This window comes from Rattus norvegicus, chromosome 6, assembly GCF_036323735.1.
Source record: "Rattus norvegicus strain BN/NHsdMcwi chromosome 6, GRCr8, whole genome shotgun sequence".
Lineage (NCBI taxonomy): Eukaryota > Metazoa > Chordata > Mammalia > Rodentia > Muridae > Rattus > Rattus norvegicus.
The window spans coordinates 30779005-30795254 of NC_086024.1; the positions used below are offsets into that span (position 1 = coordinate 30779005).

The window sequence follows — 16250 nt, forward strand, 5'->3', positions numbered from 1 at the left end:
AGAGGTCCTGAGTTCAAATCTCAGCAACCATATGGTGGCTCACGACCATCTGTAATGAGATCTGACACCCTCTTCTGGTGTGTCTGAGGACAGCTACAGTGTTCTTATATATAACAAATAAATCCTTAAAAAAAAAAAAAAGAAAGAAAGAAAAGTAAGTCTCTGGGAGGCTGTGTGGCCCGGCAGCTATGGAAAAGGAAGGCAGCACAGAGTTTATGGAAGAAAACCGTACAGCATCTAACATAGGGACACTGGCGTTTCCCTTTGACAGGGAGCCAACATTTCTAGGTATTTATCTCAAAGAAACACTTGGGCTACACTCGCATTGATTGCATTGTTATGGGCAATGGAGAAATGTTGAAATAAGCAAATGCCCCAAATAAGAGATAGGCCAGGTAAACTATCTCACAGGTACATCCACAGTGAGGAAGAGATCCAGGCCCTGTAATGGAGTGACACTCAGAAGACGGTAAGCAAAGCACAGAGATGAAAAGTGTCTGCCACCCCCTGCCCAGAAATAAGAAGTAGTTTTTCTTTGTTCTTTTTTTTTTTTCCAAAAAGAAACACCAGAAGTATGTTTAAGTATGGATATGACCAGGCCCAAGGGAGTCAATTTGAACAAGTTCTGATTCTGAGGCTTACAATGAAAATTAAGTATTAAGAGAATGTAGGGTTGGGGATTTAGCTCAGTGGTAGAGCGCTGGGTTCGGTCCCCAGCTCCGAAAAAGAGAAAAAAGAAAAAAAAAAAGAGAGAGAGAGAGAGAGAGAATGTATTCTGGGGTTGGGGATTTGGCTCAGTGGTAGAGCGCTTGCCTAGCAAGCGCAAGCGCAAGGTCCTGGGTTCGATCCCCAGCTCCAGGAAAAAAAAGAAAAGAAAAGAAAAAGAGAGAGAATGTATTCTATATCCAGTGGGGGGTGGGACTGTCTCTGAGTCCTGCCTGCTCTGGGGGCTTTTTCTCCTACTGAGCTGCCTTGTCCGACTCTAATATGAGGGGATGTGCCTTGTCTTGTTGTAACTTGATGGGCTATGTTCGGTTGATATCCCTGGGAGGCCTGCTTTTTTCTGAAGGGAAACAAAGGAGGGATAGATCTGGGGGAGGGGGAGAGGGACAGGGAGGAGAAAGGGGAGGGGAAACTGAGGTTGCGATGTAATATATGAGAGAAGAATTGTTTTTAAAATGTTAGCAGAGGGCGGGGGAGAGAGAGAGAGAGAGAGAGAGAGAGAGAGAGAGAGAGAGAGAGAGAGAGAGAGAGAATGAATATATATTAGGGGAAGCTGGGCATGTTGGAACATGCCTTTGGTTCCAGCCTTCAGGAGGCTGTGGTGGGCAGATCTCTGTGAGTTTGAAGCCAGCCTGGTCTACAAAGTGAGCTCCAGGACAGCCAGGATGACACGAGGAAATCCTGTCTCAAAAAAAGTTGTTGTCGGGGGCGTGGAATAAAGGGTGAGTATTGAGGGGCTGAGGGTGAAGAGCTCTTGCTGCTCTGAAGTTCACGATCACCTGTAACTTCAGGAGATCCAATGCCCTCCTGTGGCCCGGAGCACTGTACACGCATGGCATACACTCAGACAAGCAGGCACACACATGCATACATATAAACATAAAATAAAATGAAATAAAAATTTAAAATATATTAAAACACACCTAAGTCATGCACAGTGATGGATGTCTGAAATCCCAGTATTCTGGAGGCTGAGGTAGGAGAGTTATGAGTTCAAGGCCAGTCTGGGCCTTATAATAGTTCCAGTTCAGCCTTGGCTACATAGAAACCCTGTCTAAAAAAAAAAAAAAAGAAAAGAAAAGAAAAAGAAAAAAAATCTAAACATTTAACAATAAAAAGAAAATTCATGAGTCCATAATGACATTAAACAAATACAGTCGGGGTAGGGAGTGAATCAGAAGCTCCTTAGACAAGAACACCAGTTAATGAATGTATGAGAGGAAGAGAGCTAGAAATAGAAAAATCACCAGTTGCGAGTCACCTCGGGGAAAAACTGAGTCAAGGGGAAATCAGCAGCACATTCGGAAACAGTGGATAAGGACTGCTGGGGGACAGGACACAGAGAGACAGCACCTATCACCACTACTGAATGCCAACGTAGCCTCGCCAAGAAAGAGACACACGTGCATCCTTTGACTTTCATTTTGATGATTCTCGCTATGCATTATGGGAGTTTCCTTATGCCTCTTTCCCAAAGGAAATTCTGTCTGGGCTTTGGGAAAGGCTTTAAATGTATACAATAGCAGCCTTGCTAAACAAAGTAAATCTTTGGAAACTAATCTCCGCCACTGTGGAACCATACAACATGATAACTCTGCCTACTTCTGCCCAAGAATCCCCTCTGTGCTCCTCGGTTTGTACCAAGAACAGAGAAGCTGCAGATTCGCTAACTGAAAGACGGTGCCGGAAACTCTTACGTACACCTGGTCCTATGGATGAAACCATCATACGGTCGGGAGAAACAATGGGCCCAGGCTCACAGGATGAATGGCAAGACCTGGTATGCCCCACGAGAAGCAGATTCTGTCAAGAAGCTAGACTGGCTTGATCCCCGTCTGCCACACACAGGAGCATACGTTGAAGGAATCAATCAGGATGCGGTGGCACAATGGAAACAGAGTAAGAAGCTAGAACCTTCCCTTTGGGAGTCTTACGAGGAGAACAGGCCCATGTTGTAAGACCAAGGCACACAGGGACACAATTAGGAAATGGCTCGATGCTTACGACGCTTCCTGGTACAAGCTCTGCCTCATGCCCCTGGAGGAAGGAAACGTGATCTTTTGGGTTTGTTTCGCAGGACTCGATGTCTGGCACCTCCTGACCACAAAGCCTGAGACCTTGCAGGAAGGGATGCAAAAGGACACGTGGTCTCTAAGGTTACTGAATCTTAGAGAACAATGAGGGTTTAGATGCTTGCTGAACTTGTTTTTGCCTCAAAGAAAAACGCTGTAATAAAATTGATGACCTCGTTCATTCTGGATGTTCAAAAAAAAAATAGGGCTGAAACAGGTTAAAAACGATCTGTGATCAGGTTTAAAATGATCTTGTTATCATTAAGTCTGCTTGCTTTCAAGATTACTAGTGGCTAAGCTATTTATTGTGCAATAATGGAGTAAAAAGGTGGTTTTTTCCCCCCATAACCACCAAGCTATCCTGAGTCACCCTCAGATGATGTCAGTCTCGTTCCCTCACCGACTCCACAACTCGTCTTTGGGACCTGAACCCCTCTGGAGCCAGACTCCAGCAGAAACTTTCTTTCAGACAATTCCATGTGGAGAGATGAAACCAGCATCAAGTGAAAGCTTAAAAACCACCAAGGGGGAAAAAAAAAAACAAAAACAAAAACAAAAAAACCTAATAGATTGGAATACAGACCAAAATCTAAATAAAATGTCACTATATTAAAAGCAGAAATAAGGGGCCAAGGAGACAGTGAAAGTGAACACACATGCTTTGGAGATTGCTACGAGAACTGAGATAAAAGATATGGGATATTCCCCAGGGTATATATACTTGTATTAGGGCTCAGTAAGTGTGGAGAAGAATGTAATATGGCCAAGACAATGAAAACCTAATCAGAGACGATTTCTCCAAAAACAGGCGATGTCAGCGGGGACTGTGGATGTGGGAAGCATGCCAAGAAGTAGGGACAGAACACCGAAACACTATTTAGAACAAAAGACAAAGGACTGTGGACCTCCCACTGGGGAGAAACATTTTCATAAGAGCTCTAGGTTCCTTGAGGCCCTGTGCTGGCTCCATCTGGTCAAATCTGGAAGCTTCCAGAAGGAAGCAGTTTGAATACTGTTAGAAGAACCCTCTCCGAGACCCCTCCTTCTGGGCCCTGCCTCTGCCCTGTGGAGAGTAGGCAGGTCGTGTGTGAGAACAGTAAAGCGCCAAACCAAACCGCAAAGAGCATACAAACTGCTTGGTATTTCTATGATTCCTCTCCATTATAGTTTCTCTGTTGAGGGAGAACTCCATCAGGGTAACATCTGGATTATGTCAGCATAGTGAACCATGCAAAAGAAAGTTCCTTGAAAGCTTTTGGGTAGTGATAATTGACTTCAGTGTCAACAATGAACCTGTCCCCCCCCCCAAAAAAAAAAAATCAGTGGCCTGTCTTGCCCTTTCTGTATATTCCTAGAAAGCACCGAACCCTGTTGCCTTGGCAACTCTCTTTGGAGACATGAGAAATCAAGTATTTACCCAGCTTGGGGAGGGGCGAAGACTAAACAAATATTCAGGCTTTTCTCCATCCATCTGGCTTTGGGGTTTTTGGACTCCTCTCCTTAGGAAACATTATCTTCTCATTTCCACCTACCTGAACATAGGTCCCTTCATAATCGAAGAAAAGAAGTGGCCACGTGATACTGATGAGTGAGGGAAAGAGTTTCTTTAGAGGGGCCTGAGGAGAAAGAGATGAACAGGGTGGTTTGTTTCAGAAGGCCTTGGCCACACCATGCCTAGGTCTTCTCCCCAGTGCCGACACTCACCGGCAAGGACTGCCCCACAGTGCTGTGCACCAGGGCCTGGATGTTCTGGCACTTCTCTCTCACTCTTTCTGCCAGGGCCTGTACTTCTGTGAGGTTATCTGGATGGGATAGGAGACATGGGGGTGAAAAGGCTGGGCTATGAAACAGGTCTTCCTACCACCCCAGGGTCCACCCAGCTCACTCATCCGGTCCCTCTGTGCTGGGTAGTTTTATGTGAACTTGACACAAGCCAGAATCATTTGGCAAAAGGGAACTTCTAGTGTGGGCAAGCCTGTGGTGCATTTTTCTTGATTGATTGATGGGCCTAGCTCACAGGGGGCAGTGCCACCCCTGGGCTATCAGTCTTGAGTGCCATAAGAAAGCAGACTAGAGGGGCTGGGGATTTAGCTCAGTGGTAGAGCGCTTACCTAGGAAGCGCAAGGCCCTGGGTTCGGTCCCCAGCTCCGAAAAAAAGAACCAAAAAAAAAAAAAAAAAAGAAAGAAAGAAAGCAGACTAGAGAGCCATGGGGAACGACAGACAGTAAGTCGCACTTGCCCATGGCTTCTGCTCAAGTTCCTGCCCTAACTTCCCTCAGTGATAGACTTATACATTATAAGATGAAATAAACCCTTCCTTCCCCAGATTGCTTTTGGTCATGGTGTCTTATCATGACAATAGGATACACTTCAGGCATCCTCCCTCTGACAAGGCACCCTGAGACTCAGAAAAACAGCTCCTGTAAACCAACCCCCACTGTTCCCATCCTCCTGCTCACCATCCAGGGTAAAAATGAAGACCACGGTGTCAGTCTCCGTGAGGGATGGCAGGATGGAAGTCAGGAAGTCATCCTGGGAGAAGGTGAACTGGGGACCCTGGGACAGAAGAAGATGGGAGAATTCCTTCCAAAAGGACACTCAAGAGCAGAGACTTGAAGACTGAAGGGGACCCTAGGGGACACCTAATACAGCCCTTTTGGTTTCAGTTAAAAAGAATCAGGGTTCAAAATGGTAGCATTTTGCAAAGGTGATGGAGCAGGTGAGTGGACTAAAGCCAGGCAAACCCAGAGCCTTCTGAACCCCACTGATTCAGAGTTCCATGTCCTCTGACCTTGGAGGACCATGTCCTTCCTGGGACTGATTATCCCCTCATATTCCCCCACCTCCAGGCTCTACTTCCCTACTGCCCTCTGCACACCAGGGAATTCCACAACTTCCCAAGTCCTATCCTTTTCCAACCTGGTTGGTGAGTTCATCCTTCTGGTTAAACATGTCACTGTGGTCACCAATAAGAAAGCCACGGATATCTTGGAAATCTGGGGAATGTAAGATCAGAGAGGGAAAAAATGGTGGGCTTTAGAAAAAAGGAAGGCTCTAGACGTCAAGGGCTACGAAGATGTCAGAAAGTGGGATGTGGGTGAGTGATAGTCTATGAGAGGGACTATTAGAAGCACTGGAATGGGAACTAAGAGAATTTGATGCTTCAAATGAAAGAAGTATTCAATGGAAGCGCCTCCTTGTGTAGGATGGATAGACACTGGGGAACCTCAGGGGTCTGCAGGAAAGTTTTAATACTGGACTAATTGGCCGGGTACTTGGAATCAGGAGCACATCAGGACTCGGGACTCACCAGCACCAAAAGTGTGGATGCACTCTACTCCGTCCATAATGGCAATGATGCCGAGAGTCTGCCAGCCAACCAAGTGCACTCGGCCTTTCTTCTCCAGGCTGAGAATGAGCCAGAGGCCGGGCGCATGTTCACCAGGAAGAGAGACGGCAGAGGAACACAAGAGTAAACAGTCAAGACCTTCCAACATGTTAACACACCTCTTGAGGTCCCCTACAACTGCCCAGCCACATACCTGATGCCGACTTGTTTCATCAGCGTGGCAATTTTGGAACTTTGACTGTAGGTCACCTGATGAGCCCGCTCAAATGTCCTCAGGATTTCCAGAAGGCATCTAGAAGAAAATTCGTTAGCTCCCAGAGAGGGCCTGGTGCCTCCCCCAAAAAGACCTAGATACTCTTACCCACACGTAAGGCAAGTCACAATTCCCATTTAAAAAAAAAAAGTTTTGCTAGTCCCTGCTAGACAGAAATAGGATAAGAAAGAGGGAGAAGGATACTCAGACTGCTTTTCATAAGAGCAGATAGGGTTCTGATCTCAGTGGGAAGAATAAAAGTCAAAGAGAGAGTGGGTCTGAGTGTTCTGGAGGCGAGACTAGGAGCCCTGGTAAGGGAAGGAAGTCACAGCAGGGTGGGTTCTGGCCTGCATGACCCGAGCCATCCTCAAGTCAAAGGTCTCTTAAACGCTTGACTCTGGAATCAGAGCCTGCTATCTCCTCCTCCCTGTCACCTCTGCTTGGATCTGAACCCCAATTTGTCTGTTTCCTCCTTACCTTTGAGAGGACACAACACCCTGGTCCACAGTCTTATGGGCTGCTAGTAGCAGGGTTTCCAGTAGAATCTTGGTGGCACCTCCACCTTTCATTCGGGAAGAGCCGCTGAGCCCCTCGGGCTAAGGAGGCAACAACACTAGGAGGAATTGGTAGAAAGAGGACAACCCAGGACTCTACCAGTTCACCAGTTCATGACCCCCTGAGCATGGTGTGGTGTTGGTGATCCTTGGGTGTGGAATATGATTGGTGACTCCTATGCATGAGTGTGTTTGGTGGCCCCTACTAGATGTTTACTGTGGTTAGTGATCCCTGAGCACGCCTTTTACTGGTGGCCTTGACTGTGTTACTAAAGTGTCCTTAACTGGAAGGAGAAGGGAAAGAAAGGGCCACCCCTGGACATCTCTAGAAGGAAGAACCTTCTCCACCATGTTTTATGGTACTTTGTCATTCCTAAATGCCAGGTCCCAAGCTTTATACAGACACACAAAGCAGATACAAAATGGTACAGATTTATAACATAGCACATCAAAGATCGCAGCAAAGAGAATGTATGACCAGTGATTAAAAACAGAAGACTGAGGGCTGGAGAGATGCCTCAGTGGTTAGCAGAGCTCTACTGCTCTAGCAGAGGTCCTGAGTTCAGTTCCCAGCCCCCACATGTGGAAGCCCACAACTGCCTATAACTTAGCTCCGGGGAAACTGACCCCCCTTCCGGTCTCTGTGGACACCTGAATTCACATGCACACACACACACACACACGCACACGCACACGCACACACGTACACACACTCGCCTAAAAAATAACTTTAAAATGAACCTTTAAAGAAAACAAACAAACCTGAAAGCCAACCAGTAGAGTAAGGAGGAGAGAGACAGGGAACAAAAACAAGTTCTATATACTACGAAATTTCCTTCCCTCTCTCATATGAAGACCAAGAGGAAGGTCTCAGATATGTCCACCACTGACAAAGGAAGGCAGGAGGCAAACGTTTTGGTTAGGGAAAAAGTAGGGATAGATGGTTCTAGTGAGATGTGCGCAAATTATCCAGAGGAGAATAAAGAACGGGAATTCTCAGGCTAAGAAGGCCTGCAGGGGTATGGAGAGGATGTCATAAAACATAGGAGTAAGACTCTATCAGTGTTCGTAAAGCCCTCGTTGACTTAATGGGACCTAGCAGTGGCTAGTCAAAGCTGTCTATGCATAGACAGCAAAGGAGTCCTCTAAACAAGACTGTTCTAAATCACACAGGCGCTTCCTAGTTACTGATCTGAGAAACAGGGTAAAAATAAAGATTAAAGAAAAACATCCCGAGGTGAGAAAGTAAAAGAGAAAGCAGGACATCATTGAAAACACTCGAGTTGATACGAAAGGCCTTGGGGATTTAAGCAAGATAGGCAGAGGCTTGAAGATCAAAGGTTCCCAGTATGTGACAAGCAGTTCCCTTGAAGAGGTAGGTGTGTAGAGAAAATAGAGTCTGGCCCTACCCCGATGGCAGGATTGAGCACAAAAGCTTCCTGTTTCTCCTGCATCTTTTGCATCCGCTCTGCCACTTGCCGGAATGTTGATCTCCAGTCTTCAATGGGGTCATTTCTGAGAGCCAGAGAAAGACAGAGGAAAAAGAGCTGTCAGTGAGAATCTGAAGAAAAGGCCTCAGCCAGTAGTTAGGATCAGTGAGAGAGTGGAGTCAGAGGTCAACTCTATCACAGAGGAATATGCTTTGGGGCATATGGGTTGGTGTCCCTGAACTCCAAGGATTGGGTTTATTATCTTCAGCAAAGCCCACATCAAAGCCAGCATCCAAGCTTAATGTTCTAGCTGGAAGCCAAACGTAACGTCAAAACTACTATGATAGTGCCTTTGATCCCAGCACTTGGGAGACAGAGGCAGGGAGATCACTGTGTTTGAGGCCAACCTGGTCTACAGAATGAGTTCCAGGATAGCCAGTGCTACACAGAAAAACTCTGTCTCAAAAAGTAAAACAAAGCCTTGCCATCTTAGAGTCCTTTGAAACCCCCTTCCATTCTTGGAAATTCATCTGAAACTCTCTCCAGTGAGTGACCCCCTCACTATCCGAGGGAAGCAGGTTGGTCCTTAATGAGGTATAAACTTTATACTGTTAACTAACTGTATTGTCTGTTGGTGAATAAGCTACAGTAAATTCATCATAATAAAACGGTATGTTAATGAGACAAGAGAGTCAGCACAGGCTGACACACGTAGCTACAAATTGTGGAATCTCAAAAAATGAGGATCTTCTGAAGTGGGTGGATTTGTGAATTGCTCAGTGTGGCAAGACTTTGAAGACTCATCTAGCCTGAGCTAGCCATTCACACATTATCCTCAGCTGTCCTTGACCATTCCAGTCCTGACAGGATTTCATTCCTTGTTGAACTACTTATTTTATTATTTTATTTGAGTGTGTGTGTGTGTGTACGTGTTAATGTATGTGTGTGCACATGTATGCAGCTCCCCATGCACACGTGTGCAGAAGTCAGAGGTCAACCCCAGTTATAGTCTCCAGTTGCTCTCCACCTTATTTTTTGAGACAAGGCCACTCTGTAAACCAAGACCAGCAAGCCCAGGAATCATCCTGTCCCTGCTTCCCCAGTTGTGAGACTATGGGCACATGCCACCCCCTTCTTGAGTAGTTTTTATAGAATATTGTATAAAGTAATTATTTTAAAATACATAAGTATTTTTATATGGATACTGAGGCAGGTAACTTTTACCTATTCCATACCTGTTGTGTAAAGTGCCTCCCGTGGCTGCTGTCCTGATAATTTCTAACACTTCCTAGAGGCGCGGGAGGGAGGGAAAACATTGTGCAGTAAAAATCAGGATTCCCGGGGTTGGGGATTTAGCTCAGTGGTAGATCGCTTGCCTAGCAAGTGCAAGGCCTGGGTTTGGTCCCCAGCTCCGAAAAAAAGAAAAAAAAATCAGGATTCCCAGACTTGACTTTGCTGAACCCCAAAACCTCCCGGGGAGTTCTGTTTTGCAACAACCATCCACTTCTGGATACACACACACTCACACACACACACACACACACACACACACACACCACACATACATACACACACTTACACACACACACTCACACACACACACCACATACACACACACCACACATACACATACACACACATACACACATACACACACACCACACACACACACCACACACATACACACACCACACACATACACACACACCACACATATACACACACACTCACACATACACACACATACACACACACCACACATACACACACACATACACACATACACACACACCACACACATACACACACCACATACAGACACACACACATACCACACATACACACACACACTCACACACACTCACACACACACACCACATACACACACACCACACATACACACACACCACACATACACATACACACACACCACACACACACCACACACATACACACACACCCCACACATACACACACATACCACACACATACACACACACACTCACACATACACACACACCACACACATACACACACACACCTCCACAAACACACATACACTTTCTCACACACACACACCACACACATACACACACACACACACACACTTTCTCACACACACTCACACACACCCTGAGGTTCAGCCTCTGCAGGAGTGCGTCAGAACCCCAAACTGCATCTCTACAAAGCTTCTGAGACAGTTTTGAAGATGAGTCAAGACAGGGAGGCACCCCTTTAAGGAACAACTGGAAGATCTCCACACCCACATTGTTTGAAATTCTTCATTTCACTTAGTCACAGGGCCTGAAATTAGCATGTGCTGCTGCAGATATATTTTGGGTGAAGAAGAATCCTCCATGAAAAGGATACAGGGTTAAGAGTATCACAGACTCATTTACACTTTAGTATGAGTTACACTACGAGCCTGGAATCTGGGAGTTGGAAGTGCATCTCCAAAAGACCTAGGCTCCTTTGCTACAATTCCCCCACAGACACAGTGCCATTAGGTGATCCAATCCAAGGGCTTATTTAGCAGAGTTCCTCAAACCTGGCTGTGCCTCAGAATCACCAGGGTCGCTTTAACGAAATAGACATCTCATGGCCTTACCCCAAACGGAACTACATCGACAAAGTACTGGTCAGCTATGTGGAGTATAAAATCAGACCAAGTGGCCATTTGTAGAGAGAATAAGGAGGAGGTTTGGAGCATGGTGATTCGGGCCTAAAATCTCAGCAGAGGCAAAAACAAGAGGGTTTCAAGTTTGAAGCCAGCCTGGGCTACGTAGCAAGACTGTCCCTCTCCCCACAAAAGAAGGAAGGTGTCTAGCACAGGGAGGGCTTCAGGATGGGACAAGGGGCAGAGGTGAGGAGGCAGAGGAGCCTAAGGGAGCCTGGAGCGATGGAGGAAAGAGTGCGAAATAGGAAGCTGGGAAGAGGAGTGGGGGGTCGCTTGGGCCCCACCACTACTCTGAAAAGACGCTCAGCACTCACCCCAGATGAAACAGACTTTCCTGATCCTGGTTTGTTCATGTGTTTGTTTGTGGTTTCTGCTCTCTTTTTATTTTCTTCTCGTTCTTGTCTCTCTATCTCTCCAATCCCTGTTTGAATCTGTGCAAGCTTGTGTTTTATGTAACTTTGGGGGTTTGTTTTTCTATTTTTAGGGGGGATTATTAATTTTTTTTTTCAAGACAGGGTTTCTTTATGTAGCCCTTGCTGTCCTGGAACTTGCTCTGTAAACAAGGCTGGCCTCAAACTCAGAGATCCTGCCCCATTAATGTGGCTTTTGTAAGCTGCCTTCCACCATTTCTGACACAAGGAGAGAACATTTAAGACGAAGAAACTTCATGCACTGAGAGACCACCCCACATTTACTTTTATATTCTGAGACTTGGCAAGGAAGACTATACCTATCTGTCTCCTCCTTGGCGATTACAGTGTGGACTTTGACATGTCCCTCTCCCAGGCTTCCCAAGGCCCAGTCAGTCTTATCGAAGCCTCACCTGGCCATGCTCACTGGATTGAAGCCAACCAGAACCGGCAAGAAGACGGCTGTGTTATCCATGCAGTAGTCCATCTGACCTGCCACAAAGGGCGCCTGGTAGTACCAAGAAAGGAAGGTAAAATAAAGGAAGCTCCTCGGAGTGTTCCCAAGACCCACAGGGAACCGCCTCAGCATGCTGGCTAGAACTAGATTTCTCAACCAAGACTTAGTGAATCCACCACTGGGTGGTGGCCCACACCTCTAATCCCACCACCTAGGAGGCAGAGACAGGTGGATCTCTGTGAGTTCAAGACCGGTCTGGTCTACAGAGTAAGTTCCAGGAAAGGCAGGGTTACACAAAGAAGTCCTATCTCAAAAAGAAAACAGACAAACAAAACAAAAAATCTTATTGAATGCAAATTTGAAAAGCAGAGCATACTACTATTAACAAGTTCCCCAAGAAAACCATTTTTTCTTTGAGCTACGATTTCCTTATATATGGTCCAAGTTGCCCTTGAACACACAGCCATCCTCCTGCCTCCCCTCCTGAGTGCTGATATTATAAGCAAAGCTAGTGCTACATTTTTCTTCTGTTCTTCCACAGAAATCTTCCAAATGGTAAGGTCTGAGAACTACTAACTCAATTGTAAGCTCCTTGTGATCATCTCCTGTTTTTTCTCATGGTACAACTGCTGGGATCTAACTCTCTATGCCCTGAACTCCATCAAAACCATTGTAGGGGATAGGAAAACTAGCCAAGTGGTTCTCATACAAATATGCTGAGAATCTTGTCAAAATGCAGATTGACCCACTGGCCCCTGAGTTCCTGTACACCTAAGCAGGCAGAGTTGATGCGGACATTGCTGATGGGGATGAAGCCAGGGGCCGGACTCTTCTGTGAAGAGCCAGAGAAGTAAATACTTCAGGCTTTGTGGGCCCTATGATCTCTGTCCAACTACTTAAACCCAGCACAAAAGAGGCCATGAATTCTGAGTAAACACAAAGGTTGCATGCCAGTAACCTATCCACAAATTCAGGCAGCTAGCTACACTGGCTGCCAGAGAGCTTGCTGACCCCTGGACTGGTCTGTCCATCTTGGTTGTTGATGAATCAATACACAGCTATTCTGAGATAAAATACCCTCCCCCTTTTTTTGTACCTATAAGACTATACCACAATTTTTTTTTTACCAAACTTACCTATTTGGTTAAAAATTAAAATAAAACCCTGTGCTGGTTTTCTACTTCCTAGCACCCACCTCATCACCTAGCATCCACCTTCCACACTGACCTAGTCCCATCCACTTCACCCTAGGAAAACCAACCCACTCCTCCTGTCCAAACACTTACAGAGAGTCCCACAGAGATGCCTATGACGACCACTCTCTTCTTCCCAGCAGCCACCTAGGAACAGATGAAGTGGGTGTGTTAGGGTCTCCATGGTGTAAATCTAGTGTGTGAGAAAATCAGGGCCAGAGCAGGGGCCAAGCCTTAGCTGAAGGTTGGGGTTTTTCTAGCCCTATGAAAAGCAACATATGGGCATCTCCAGGTGAGTAGTAACAGAAACACAGACCTTCTTCAGCTCCTCGATCCCGTGTAGGGCGCTATCTTCTGTCTGTTCACGAGAGGCCACAACAGACCTAAGGGTGCAAACTCAATAGAGGTCAGTGGCATTAGCTAAGAGGCAGATGCCTATAGTTGGTTAGGGAAGGGTACACTGAAAGAAAGGGATGGAGGAACGCTGTCATTGAATAGGCACCTACTGTTTATCGGGCACCGTGATAGACATGCCACAGAATTTAAAAACCTAACTAACTAGCGGCAGGTAGGCAATAAACATCTGTGACAGGGTCAGATACAAGGTGACAAGGGATGGTGGAGACTGAGGCAGGTTCAATACAATCGTTGACTAAACTCATTCAAATTCAGGCTCTAAAAGGACATTCGGGCCACATGTACAGGCCGGGGTAACTTACCTGTCACCTCCTGCAATGAGGTAGGTGTAAAGAGGCTTTTGTCCCAGGCCTTTCATCAGCTGGTTGAAAGACACCTGTCCAGGGAGAGAGAGAGAATATGAGGAAGGAGTGACAAAGAGGATGTAACACGCATTCTCAGTTCCTACAGGATCTATAATGGTCTTCTTAGGCCAATGCCCAACCCTAACTTATATCTGGAGTCTGCCACTTAAAGATGCAACTTGGAGATGATTACTTAGTGGTCCATGAGATGTGGGGCTCTAGTGGGACCAGAGAAGTCGGATTCCATCCTGGGCTCTAGGTTTTTGGAGAGGAAGTGGGGATAGAATATATCTACAGAGAGAACTTATCTCAGATGAGCCTTTTGGTTCTGGGGGTCATCCCCAGAGGAGGAGGAGAGAGAAACAGGGAATTAAGGTACTCACAGACATGAGAAATGCCATACGACCAGAGGTTCCCCCTCCACTCAGCACTACCAGACCCCCATCTGGCTCCTGAGGGAGAAACAAAGCCCAGGTCACCAGGGCCCAGCTTGGGAGAAAAGCACCCTTTTCTTCCTTTGTCAGCAACAGAGGAAGACTTGGAACTTACTCTTCTCCTCATCATAAAACGGAGAAGAACGTAGGCCATGTGAGGTGACAAAAAGAACAATAATCTGGAGAAAGAAGTCCTCCTGGCTCTCCTCTCTGACTAAGCTATTCATTAAAATCCTCACTTATTCCAGAAGGGACTTGAGAGCAGCTTTGTCAATTAAATAAAAGTAAACAATCAAAGCAGCGATGGAAGCCAGCAGTTATTAGCCGGGCACATCCAAGCAAACAGCTACAACCAGCCTTTCTTTGTTTTCTTTTCTGGAAAGAGAAATTTAAAAAAAAAAGATAATAATACTAACTTCACAGGTTTTTGTGGATATACTGAGTGTGGAAGTGCATTGCTGGGGAGGAAGAGATGGGTCGGCCATTAAGACGCTGGCTGCCCTTCCAGAGGACCCAGGTTTGATTCCCAGAACCCACATGGCAGCTCACAACCATCTGTAACTCCAGTTCCAGTGGGTGTAGCACCCTCTTCTGCCTCCCATGGGCACCAGATACATGTGGTACATAGACAAACATGCAGCCAAAACAGCCTTTAAACAATAATTACATTTCAAATAAAATGCACCTCTGCTGATAAAGTATTATCCATCCGGTAGCTGTCACAATTATTATCAATGACTAAGACAACAATAAATATCCAAAGGGAAGACCAAGAGGATAAAGAATTGAGATTTATAAAAACGAGAAGTGGAGACCCAGGAAAGAGGAAGTGAGAGAGAACAGAAGTGTTTGGGTGAATGAGAAGCATTCGTACCTTCAGAACTTCCTGGACTTTTCCAGCCACTTGCAACATGGTGGTCAGAACTGATTCGCTGTATAGTCGCTGTAGAGAGTGGACAGGAGTCAGGATGGAGAAAAGGGGTCGGGGGTAGAGGTGGGAGGAAGGCCATGAGATGGCTCGATGAGTTAAGAGGATTGTGGCCAAGTTTTATGATCTGAGTTCAATCACTGGGACCCACATGGTGAAAGGACAGACTGATCCCCAAAAGTTGTCCTCTGACCTCCACACATTTCCCCATGGAACAAATCCTTCCCCATCACAAAATAGATAAATAAACTTTAAAAATGGGAATGAGTGGGGGGCAATGGAGGATGATGGGTTGGGATGGAGGAGAGGGCTCGGGATTTCCCGTATCAGGAGGGTAGGGGTTGAGATGTGGCTGGCTTGGCATCTCTGTTTGCAGTGTCTGAGATCTGACTCTGAGTCACCTGGTAGGTGGGCACAATCTGCCCCTCCTCCTGGAATATCTCAGCATCACACTGCCCCAGCAGTTTGACAATTTTCTCTGCATCTGCTTTGTCCAGGTTTCGGGTCAGTGGGTTGGATTTCTCTGTGATTGGCACAGCCGCTTCATACCCTGACAACTGGAGAGAAGGGACATAAAGGTGGGGGAGGGAAGGCAGAAAGCCAAAGTGCTTTATGCCTGCTGGACTGGAGGTGGGAGTGGCAGTAGGCTCAGGCTCACTGTTTGGCTTAGATTTACATACTTCTCTCTCTCTCTCTTTCTCTCTCTCTCTCTCTCTCTCTCTCTCTCTCACACACACACACACACACACACACAAACACACACACACCCCAACTTGTGCACATATATGCACACATACATGCACACACCATTAACATACTTAAAAACTTAGTCTTCATGTGATGTTCTCAGCCTATTAGGGAAGGAAGATCATAAGGAAAGATAAAGAAAATGGTGCCTATCATGGGATGTGTGCCTGTAATTCAGGCATTAGGAAAGTGGAAGCTGCCTCAAAGGTATCAGGAGTTCAAGGCTATCCTCAGATACATAGCAAGTTTGAGGCCAGCCTGG

General features: G+C 46.2%; 1 protein-coding gene across 1 annotated transcript in view; it reads right to left on the reverse strand.

The window, feature by feature from the left end:
- Positions 1-16250, reverse strand: part of Gckr (glucokinase regulator) — a 30557-nt gene that overhangs the window by 13934 nt on the left and 373 nt on the right. Inside the window, exons 2-16 of the mRNA NM_013120.2 lie at positions 15643-15798; positions 15188-15256; positions 14263-14331; positions 13838-13911; positions 13435-13501; positions 13212-13265; positions 11882-11976; positions 8361-8466; positions 6875-6993; positions 6338-6436; positions 6106-6203; positions 5715-5791; positions 5255-5351; positions 4500-4597; positions 4328-4411 (exon numbers count right to left, since the gene is read on the reverse strand). Coding sequence (NP_037252.1) covers positions 4328-4411; positions 4500-4597; positions 5255-5351; positions 5715-5791; positions 6106-6203; positions 6338-6436; positions 6875-6993; positions 8361-8466; positions 11882-11976; positions 13212-13265; positions 13435-13501; positions 13838-13911; positions 14263-14331; positions 15188-15256; positions 15643-15798 — 1362 coding nt within the window. The remainder of the gene's footprint in view (positions 1-4327; positions 4412-4499; positions 4598-5254; positions 5352-5714; positions 5792-6105; positions 6204-6337; positions 6437-6874; positions 6994-8360; positions 8467-11881; positions 11977-13211; positions 13266-13434; positions 13502-13837; positions 13912-14262; positions 14332-15187; positions 15257-15642; positions 15799-16250) is intronic.